This window comes from Galeopterus variegatus, unplaced genomic scaffold, assembly GCF_000696425.1.
Source record: "Galeopterus variegatus unplaced genomic scaffold, G_variegatus-3.0.2 Scaffold5757, whole genome shotgun sequence".
Taxonomy (NCBI): Eukaryota; Metazoa; Chordata; class Mammalia; order Dermoptera; family Cynocephalidae; genus Galeopterus; species Galeopterus variegatus.
The window spans coordinates 47,767-58,463 of NW_007731868.1; the positions used below are offsets into that span (position 1 = coordinate 47,767).

Consider the following 10,697-nt stretch of genomic DNA (forward strand, 5'->3'; position numbering starts at 1 on the left):
CGATGGCTCGAGCGCAGAGACCTTGGGTGGGGTCACCTTGCTCAGGTCCTCTGGAAGGTGAAGAGGGGTTGGGACCAGGGCTGCTCTGAGAGCTCTTTGGGCTCTGTGTGTGTGTGTGTGTGTGTGTGTGTGTGTGTGTGTGTGTAAGGGGGAGAGAGAGAGAGAGAGTTCATCATAAAGTAAACTTAAGTCCTAGTAGGTTTGTTTGCTGTGGGGTTACTATCCTGGGGTCTGTGGTTGCTCTCCCACTTTCTCAGGTCTCTCATGGATCCACACTGCCCGCGCTCTCCCCCATATCCCTAAGGTGGCATTGTGTCCTGATTTTCTTGGCTTTCTTTGCAATGTCTCTTACTTTGGGGCATGTTTGATCATCTTTCAAAAGAGTGCACCTGTCTATCTTCCTTCTTAGTTCAAAACCCTGCTTAGGGCGCGGCTATCTCATCATTTAGACTTAGCAGCAGCCGTGGTAGAGTTGAATGAGCCTGCCCAGGATGGCTGCAATCCTATGAAAGGCAATGTTCAGGGGGTGAACCTTTCTTCTTTTCAGGGTCTGGCACACCTCCCTGGTCAGGGTTGGAATCCTAGTTCACAGCCAAGCTTTTCATTCTTGAAAGTAGTAAAAGCCTGATTGCTGGGTATGCACAGATCACAAAGTCTGAGGGCCACTTCCGTAGAGGTGCCCTGGGCCCTTTTACATGCTTGACAAATAAGAGAAAAAGAATTTCTGGGATTACTGGCAGGAATGACCTCATCTGAAGACACACGAAGAGTGGAGGAAATCACATCTATCCTCCAAGCACCCTCCATTTTGCCAGAATTTACTGTGCCCTCCATTTTGTTCTGTTCTGACTCCAGGAGTGAGCTTTTGGTGAAGAAATGTGGCAAACCCAGATGTCTCCTCTTTATCTAAATTTAAGAAATATTTCTAATGGGAAGATTGAGACGCAGGTTTGGCAAACAGCAATACTGATAAACAACAGGAATAAAAAGGCTGGTCCCATAAGTTAAATCAGTCCCTCCAATTCATATGTTTTTACTGAGACTATTTAAGTCACTCACCAAGTTGCATGATGCCCCCATCCCTGGTCTCATCCCCTTGAATGCAGGCCTTTGATTCTGGTAATTTGTACTTTTCATTACATTCCTTGGCACATGCTCCCACCTGTAGGACAGTGTCTGCCCTGCCCATAGGACCTGTATGTCGCACTCCTACAGCCTTGTCTATGCCTCTAGCCCAGACCCCAGTTCATTCCACCCCATGAGCAGGTGCTGGGAAGGGAATTGGGTGTAAGGACAGAGGTCAGAGTTGCCCCTTCCCACCTGCAGCCCTGCTCTCTCCCACACAGGGTAATGGTTATGTTAGGGTTTCATGATGGGCTTCTTACCTTATTATCCCAGCATAGATCCACAGGCTTATGAAAATGGGTTCAACTATCCATTTTCTCTTCTTTATATCTAATCTGTTGCTAAGATAGTATAAATTTCCAGTTGCAACAGTTTATTCAGACCTATCCCCTCAACACACACCAAGCACAGTGCACCCCAGAGACGCCTCCATAGCTCCTGCGATGCCGTGACAAGTGCTTCTGTCCTCCGGCCTCAGCAGCAGACCTCAAACCACCCAGGTCTCACCAGCCTGGCCCCCACTGCCTCTGGATCCTTTAAACCATCACAGGAAGACAAACATGGATCTTTGGAGAAAGGTAGAGCAGGAGAAACATTAAGGCAAGCACACAGAGTTCTATGGTGAAGGCAGATGCTGGGAAGTATTTTAACATAGGAGGCAGCAAAACAGAGTCAACAGTGCAGAATTGGAGTTAGAGCAGGAAGGGAAAAATGGGGAATATCCAATACAAAGGGAAAGTAAAACAACGCACCTACTAAAGCAGAGACGAGAGGAGTCAGAAGACAGTGAAAAAAAGAGTGAGAAAACACAAACCCTGAGGCTACACAGGGAGCCCGGACCTCAACAAACAGCACAATGGCAAGCAGGACAAGCCCTGGGGACGGGAGGAGGGGTGCAGGGCTGCAGGTGGGAAGGGGCAACTCTGACCTCTGTCCTTACACCCAATTCCCTTCCCAGCACCTGCTCATTGTGGTCAAGCAGGCACTCCCAGTCAGGAACAGAGCCCCCATACCTGTCACTGTAAGCCTGGTGCCGATCCCAAAGTGGAGAGGTGAATTATAGCACAGTGCAGGAGGCGCTGGTAAAACCTACCCAGACATCTCCAGCCAGAGGCAAGTCTTAGCTCTTTGAGAGAGGTCTGGCCACCTTTCTCTGCCTGGATACATGGCTCTGCACTAAAGGAACTGAACAAGGAGGGCCTAGGCAAACTATGGGGCGAGAGGAAGATGAGGAAAAGGCTTAGGAGGGGCAGATCCATGCAGATGAGAAGGAAGGATGAACCAAGAAAGGAACAAGGAGACGGATTACAGATTGAAGACTTAGAGAAGAGACATAGAGGAGTCACCCAAGCCACACTAGAAGGGGTAGCAGACCCAGCTCCGTGGGACCCCCACAGGCTAAGTGAGTTTACTCAATTCTCTGCTGCCAGCACTGGGTAGAGAGGCAGAGACTCCAGCTCCAAGAGGCAATGGATCTACCACCCCTGGTCCTGCACCTTACCTAGGACAGAGAGTCGAGTCCCATTTCCAAAATGCTGTGCCTGGTTGGTACACAGCACAACATGCATGTGGCAAACCCCAGAAGAGCTGGCAAGGGCCCTTCCTTCCAGAGCTGGCTCCACACAGAGCTCTGGGGGCTCCGGCATGAACTCCACCCACCCGCATTCCTGGAGCCTTCCCCAACTCTGCTCTTAGTCCCTGCCTCTCCAAGGCATCTTCCTGGAACTCCAACCTTGCAGTACACTATCCTGGAAGAAGACCTTTACATACCCAAGACAGACAGCTTGGTTCCGCTGCCGAAGAAGATTTTGTCATTAGTTGCACAACATTAAAGCCTGGCAGGAAAACTGCCCCCTGCTACCTTCTGTTCCTTCCTCCCCAAGTCCACCTGCCATTCTTTAGGAGAATTTTGACTCTGGGAGGTTGAGTGGTAGACAACTGTGCAGCCCGAAATGCTGTGGTCAGAGGACTCTGTGTGACACCCCCCAACCCCATGTTCTCTCTCCTGCATCTGCCTCCTTTCTGCCTGAGGGATAAAAATAGCCAGACCATAACAGCTGTAAGGCCAGACGCTCTCCTGTCTATCATGGCCAAGACGGGCACCCTCCAAGGATACAGGAGATGGACAAGGTGACTCCTTGTTAGCTTAGTCTACCTTCCTCCCTGTAGGGGAACCCAGGCTTGGCACAGCCAGTCTATGAAATTATTAGAGATGAAGGATGTCCCCTCCATGTCTACATTAAGATTTACATTCAGATCTTCCTAATAAAAATATGCTTTAACCTAAGTACCAAGACAGAGGCTCCATCTGGATCCTAGACCCTCCTTGCAAGTTCCCAGCTCTCCAACCCTGACTTACCTATAACAGTGAGCCGGCTTCCCTCCCCAAAATAGAGGGTGTTTCCAGAACACAGCCTCCCCGGGCCACTTCAAAACCTCCCATTATCTGCTGAGCACAGCTGGGATTCGGGGTGAGGCTGGACATTTATGGATCGCTTCCTCACACAGCCACAGCCCTGCTTTCAACTCTGCGTGCCCTTCAGGGCTTGCCCAGAACCCAGATGGGTAGGAGAAGGGGCAGAGTGTGGCCGCCTATGAAAATACAGATCAAGGGAAGATCTGAAGCCTCTACAGAAAGCCTGACAGTCTCAACAGATGTCCCAGCTCTTAATTCCCCTCCAGGCTTTCTCTTGGCTCCCGTAACTCAGGGGACTACTCAGAGGGACAGCACCATCTCCCTCTCCTTTCCTACCAGGTTGTGCCAGGCTCGGCTCAACTCTGCTGAGAACCTCCGGGTGCCTGGGCAGAGTCACCCGTGCAGTGAGCCTCCCCAATCCCAGACATGAGATAAGCTGGGTCCTCCCTTCTCTGTGACTTTTTCCAGGAAAGAGTCCTCCACCTCTGCACCCCACCTAGATGCCAGGCTTACCTACAACTGTGAGTCTGGTGCCCGAGCCGAAGGTATAGTCATAGTTAGCACATCGGAATACGGCCACTCTAAAATGGACATTTTGGCTCCACTTTCTTCTACAGGGGACATGAAAAGGTACCTGGAAAATGTCTTACCTACAACTGTGAGCCTGGTGCCTTCTCCAAAGATAACTTCAGTGTTCACACAGTGACGTGGGGCAAGGAGGAAAACAAATTTCAGGCATGGAGAGAGGATGGGTCCCTGGCTAGGGTCTGGAGGACCCTGGGATAAGGAATCCCCTCCTGTGCTTTATAGATACTGCACAGAAGAACACTTTTTACTTTTGACTCTTGGGACCAGCGAGCATGGCAGAGTCCAGCCAGAGGGTCCTATGTCCCTTTCTCAAAAGATTCACGGGGATCGGGATGAAAGAGTCTCCCTGAGCCCTTCACCTGTGAGGCCACTGAGGCATTCTTTTTACATCTGGGTTCCTTCTGCCTGGGAAACTTCGGTTCTGATCCAGGCCTGTCCTTGTCCATGGCCTTTGCCTGACATGTGGTCAGGAGGGAGGCAGAGGCATCCTGGATCAAGCCACGCTTGGGTCTGTGACCCAGAAGAAAAATGAAGGAAACTGTGGGTGCTGGGACAGGCAGAAAGGTTTTTGTAAAGATTTCCCATAGAGTTGAATCACCGTGGCCCCTGTCCCCACAATGTTACAGCTTTGTACAAAAATGGCCCCTCCCAGGGCACCGCCCCTGGGAGCCTGGAAGAAACCACTCCAGCAGCTGTTCCTTTGAGGGGAGTGGAGGACGGGGGCTGGTGACATCAATCCCCATTGTGCGAGATGGTGGTGGGGTGTGGACCAGTCCAGGGGGGCTCTCCCCTCACCCCCACGCCCTATCTTCAGGATGTCTGAGCTCCTTGGAGCTGTGTCTTTGCAAAGTTGTCTGCTGATGGGGCTGGCTTTCTCTTAGTTTACGCCCCTCTCCAAGCTGTCGTCACAGTGGGGTCCTACCCCGTCAGGAAGCAGCATCTGCCCTGGTGTTACCCCAGGCTCTGCGTCATTCGGAGATCACACCTTTCTTAGAATGAAACCTCTAAGTACCCAGACTCCGTCCCTCTAGCCAACTCTAAACCTCTAGGCTGGTCAGCTGGGGTCTGGAGTTCTCTGGAGAACTGACCATGAGCTTCAGCGAGGGAGGACTTCTCTAGATTGTCAGATGAAACAATAGCTGAGAGCTTGGCCAGGAATGGGTGGGGGGTGAGGGAAGACCACATGTGATGTCAGCTCTCACTGTTGGCCTCAGGGGTCAGAGTAAGTCAGTAAAGGGAGTTGGGGGAAATGGACGTGGAGGCTGGAAAAACAGAGGAAGACTGGAAAACACTCAGATACAGTTGTAAGGTCACATGATCATGGTCACAGTTTTATCCTTCTCTTCCCTGAAGGGTAGTAACATTTTCAGTTGTCAGTAGATACTTTATTTTCCCTGCACAAGATGACTTTTTTTTTTTCCCCCCAAAATATGACCGGTAAGGGGATCTTAACCCTTGACTTGGTGTTGTCAGCACCACGCTCTCCCAAGTGAACTAAACGGCCATCCCTATATAGGGATCTGAACCCGTGGCCTTGGTGTTATGAGCACCACACTCTCCCAAGTGAGCCACGGGTTGACCCTACACAAGATGACTTTGAAATTTAACCTGCAGTTAAGTGACTTAGATATCATCTCACCAGATGGTGCTTCCTTTTATTGCCTTTCAAAGTATAACTTAAAACCTAAAAGGAGAAAAAAAAATCAAACTTGACTACATAATAATGGCACGCCTTCATGGACAAATATAAACTAAGTCAAAAGACAAATGGCAATCTGGGGAAAATATCTGCAACTCTCATCACAAGGACTAATCTTTGTAATATGTGATGAAGTCCCAGAAATCAATATGAACATAATCTAGCAGCCCAATAAAAATGGGCAAAGAGCAGATGATTCAGAGGGAAAAAAAGAAAATTAAATGGTGCTTAACCATAGGAAAAAATCTCACAGTGATTAATGCAAAATAAAAATGCATAGATATACTCCTTTTAACCAATTTGAAAAATTGAATATGGAAGACCATTCTATTGGCTAGCTGTTGGTGAAATAAGCACCGTTACACACAGATTAGAGGTAGGATGGCAAAGTGATAAAGCCCTTATGGGGAGCAATATGGAAACATCTATAAAAAATACAAATGCATTTACTATGTCACCAGAAATCCCACCTATGGAAATTTTTTATTTTTTATTTTATTTTTTATTTATTTATTTTTTTGTCTTTTGTCTTTTTCCGTGTCCGGCAACTTAATTCTCCTGCACCCTTTGGAAATCTTCTCCCTGTTTCTCCCAAACCCCATCCTCTGTAGCCACCAGCCTGCTCTCTGTGCTATGAGTTCAATTGTTTTAGATCCCACATATAAGAGAGAACATGTGGTATCTGTCTCCCTATGATTGGCTTATTTCATTTAGCCTAAAGTTCTCCAATTCCATCCATGTTGTTACAGATGACAGAATTTCCTTCTTTTTAAAGGCTGAACAGGAATCCATTGTGTATAAATGCACATTTTCTTTATCCATTAATCTGTTGATGGACACTTAAATTGATTCCATAACTTGGCTATTGTGACTAGTGCTGCAATGAACATGGAGTGCAGACATCTTTTCAACAAACTTGATTTCAAATCTTTTGGGTAAATACCCAGAAGTGCGATTGCTGGATAATATGGTAATTTTATTTTTAGTTTTTTGAGGTGTCCATATAGTTTTCCATAATGGCTGTACTAATTTACATTCCCACCAATTGTGTACAAGAGTTGTCTTTTCTCCACAACACCTGTGGAAATTAATTCTGTAAATACTCTTGCATACAAATCTAAAAAAAAAAATTGTGTGTAAAATATCTTTACTATCTGGAATAGTGAATGATTGAAAAAGACTCAAGTGCCCATCAGTAAGGGAATGGATAAGTAAACTGGGATATATTCACACAATGGAACGTTATTCAGTGCTAAGAAGAAATGAAAACATTTTATATTGTTATCAAAAGCTTTAAGGTCTAATTTTTTTATTTTTTTAAGGAATTTATTTTTTTTTTCATTGAAATGTATTGATTGCGCATATCTATAGGGTACAGAGTTAAATTTCAATAATGTATATAATACATGATGATAAGATCAGGGTAGTTGGAAAATGCATCATCAAAAAATTTATTGTTTCTTTGTGATGAGAACATTTAGGCTCTTCTAACCATTTGACAATAAATTATCATTAATTATACATGCCTAGAGCTATTGGATACCACTAGAACTTATTTTTTTAATCTAGCTGTAAGTTTGTGTCCATCAACCAACCTCTCACTATCCCCCTTCTCCCATCCCCTTCCCAGCCTCTAGTTATCACAATTCTATTCTGTACTTCTAAACGTTCAACTTATTATTCTTTGAGCTCCCATATATGAGTGAGAATATGTGGTATTTATCTTTCTGTGCCACAATTGACAGGATTTCATTCTTTTTCATGCCTGAGTAGTATTCCATTGTGCATATACCACATTTTCTTTATCCAGTCATCTGTTGGTGGACACCTAGGTTGGTCCCATATCTTGGCTATTGTGAATAGTGCTGCAATAAACGTGGGAGTGTAGGTATAAGACGCATTGTTAACTAGAAAAAAACAAGCTGCAGAATAGCATAGATGTATATGCTACCTTTTGTCTCTGTTGGTGGACACCTAGGTTGGTCCCATATCTTGGCTATTGTGAATAGTGCTGCAATAAACGTGGGGGTGTAGGTATAAGATGCATTGTTAACTAGAAAAAAACAAGCTGCAGAATAGCATAGATGTATATGCTACCTTTTGTCCAATAAAGGGGTAAATACTTTTGTTTGCTTGTTTCTACAACCAGAAACACTAGAAAGATGCAAAAGAAACTGATAAAAGTGATTACTTTTTAAGGATGAGTGAAGTAGACTGGAAGTAAAAATAACATTTCTCAGTGTTGACCTTATGTTGTATTGTTTCCATTTGGGGGCCATATAGCTATATTATCTATTTAAAAATCAAACTTAAATTAATGGAATTTAAAAAGAAAAAATACAACAGAATATTGCTCTATGTAATATTTGAAAATCAGCTACTTAAAAAATTACCTATTCAATTTACAAAGTCCCTATTTTTTTTCTAAAGAAGATCAATTTATGTAAAAACCTCTTTTAAGGTTCTAAATTTGTTCAGTGGGGTCCCAATCACTTAGGAAGCTTGTGAAAATGCAGATTTGTCCCCATAAACTTTTGAGTTAAAATATCTAGGATTGAGTTTATTTATATTTAAATAAAAAACCAAACAGAAAATCACCCCAGATGTTTTTGTTACAGTGTCAGGTTGGGACCCACAGCTTATCCCCTGACTGGAACAGACCAGGTGTAAGCCATGGAGAGCATCACACAGCTATCTAGGGGTTCCAGAAGCTGCATCTAAGGGCATAGCTTAGAATTTAGGGAAAAAAGAAGAAGAGAAGGCAGTCTGTTTGCTTCCCTCATTAATAGTGACAGATCTCACAATACTCTACCATACACCTGAATAAAAGGTCGTGGATGCTTTCATCACTGGAATGTGGCAAGACCCCTTCTTTATTACTTCCCCCATTGAGGCACACTGTCATCAACATAATGATTTATTTTGATCTATTTTGTATGCTTTCCTGTCTTACTTATCCTTTTTGCCCATGAATAATTTGCCCTCTGAGTAACAGTTTCCTTTTGATTATTTAGCTGGGGACTCTCATCCCCACAGGCCTTACAAATAATCATACCTCTCTGTCTTGGCGTCATCGTTTCTTTTAATCCTGATGGAGCTGGTTCCAGTGTTGCCGCTCTGGACAGTATGCTCCAGTGCGCATGCAGCATTTTCTTCCATAGAAGTAGCTTAGACCAGTGAGGCAGGTATCAGGTTGGGGTCATTCATCATCTTAGACAGCAGGGGACAGCCTTTCCTTACTTTTTAGACCTAGGCATTTGCAATCTGACTTTTGCCGCTTGAGGGGGTGAGAGGCACATGTGTGGTGCTGGTGGGCGCAGGAGTGGGTGGCAGAGTTACTTCACCTTTCTCAAGATTTGTGTTGGGTTTGCAGAAAATGTGCAAATAACGTCTTACATACGTGTAATTCTGAAAAATTTTCAAGCACGTTAATAGACTCATTTCAACCTAAATTTTTTCTCATAATTTCCTCAGTTAAAGAACTGAAACCTGAAGAGGCTGACATGAGTTCCCCAAATGATGAAGAGACCGAGCTGGATCCCAGCTCCCTACTTAAACTCTGGGGCTCTGGTAGGGGCTGCAACAGCCCGCTGAGACCCCTGCCTCACAGTGAATCCCACCTCCTGGAGCCAGACTGCCGGGGCTCCCACCAGGCCCTCTACTTATGCTTATGAAACCTCAAGCAAGTCACTGAATCTCTTTAAGCCCCAGTTTCCTTATCTGTAGAATGGGAATGGTAATAACACCTACCTTACAGTGTTGTCGTGAGAAGTAAATGAGATCACACATGTAAAGACTGATCATGGGGCCTGAATATAGTTAGCAAAAATGTTCATTACTTTTATACACAGAGAGTACTGGCCTGAGGATAGCTCTACTGCATTGCTTCTAAGCTTTAACGTGCATGGGGATGACTTAGAAGGTGCTATGGTTTGAATGTCCCCTCCAAAATTCACATGGGAATTGAATTGCCATCGTGACGGTATTAAGAGGTGGGACCATTAAGAGGTAATTAGGCCGTGACAGCTCTGCCCTCATGAGTGGATTAATGCGGTTATTGTGGGACTGGGTTACTATAAAAGTGAGTTTGCCCCTTTCTTGCTCCTGCCCTCTCTTGCCCTTCCTCCTTCCACCATGGAAAGACACAGCAAGTAGGCCCTTGCCAGATGCAGGCCTCACAACTTTAGACTTCCCAGCCTTCCTTCAGAACCGTGAGAAATAAATTTCTTTTTATTATAAATTACCCAGTCTGTGGTATTCTGTTACAGCAACACGAAATGGATTAAGACAGAAGGCTTATTAAAATGCAGGTGGTTGGGCCCCATCCCAGAACTTCTGACTCAGTAGGTCTAGGGTGGAGCCCTGCATCTGCACGTCTCCTAAATTCCCAGGTGATTTTCATGGTGCTGTCCAGGGACCAGTCTTTGAGAACCATTCTTCTGGAAGTTTCTTTTCTCAGGACATTTTCCTGTACTCCTAGTTGACATTTTATTTATTCTGTCACTGGGGGCTTATTATATTCCAGGTTTTGTTTTTTTTTTTTTAAAGATGACCGGTAAGGGGATCTTAACCCTTGACTTGGTGTTGTCAGCACCACACTCAGCCAGTGAGCAAACCGGCCATCCCTATATAGGATCCGAACCCGGGGCCTTGGTGTTATCAGCACTGCACTCTCCCGAGTGAGCCACGGGCCGGCCCATATATTCCAGGTTTTGTTTAATCACTAGAAGTACCAGCATGAGTAGGCAAGATTTCTTCCTTTAAGAAGCTTACAGTTAGGGCCGGCCCGGTGGCGCACTGGATAGTGCGCCGCTTGGGAAGCGCGGCGGCGCTCCCGTCCGAGGGTTCGGATTCGAAGGACTAGACAGG

The 10,697-nt window shown here is 45.4% G+C and overlaps 1 protein-coding gene across 1 annotated transcript in view; it reads right to left on the bottom strand.

Moving 5' to 3' along the window:
* The window catches only part of LOC103605353, a 46,732-nt gene that overhangs the window by 1,816 nt on the left and 34,219 nt on the right, over positions 1-10,697 (bottom strand). The window contains exons 6-7 of the mRNA XM_008589923.1: positions 5,464-5,476; positions 4,192-4,239 (exon numbers count right to left, since the gene is read on the bottom strand). Coding sequence (XP_008588145.1) covers positions 4,192-4,239; positions 5,464-5,476 — 61 coding nt within the window. The remainder of the gene's footprint in view (positions 1-4,191; positions 4,240-5,463; positions 5,477-10,697) is intronic.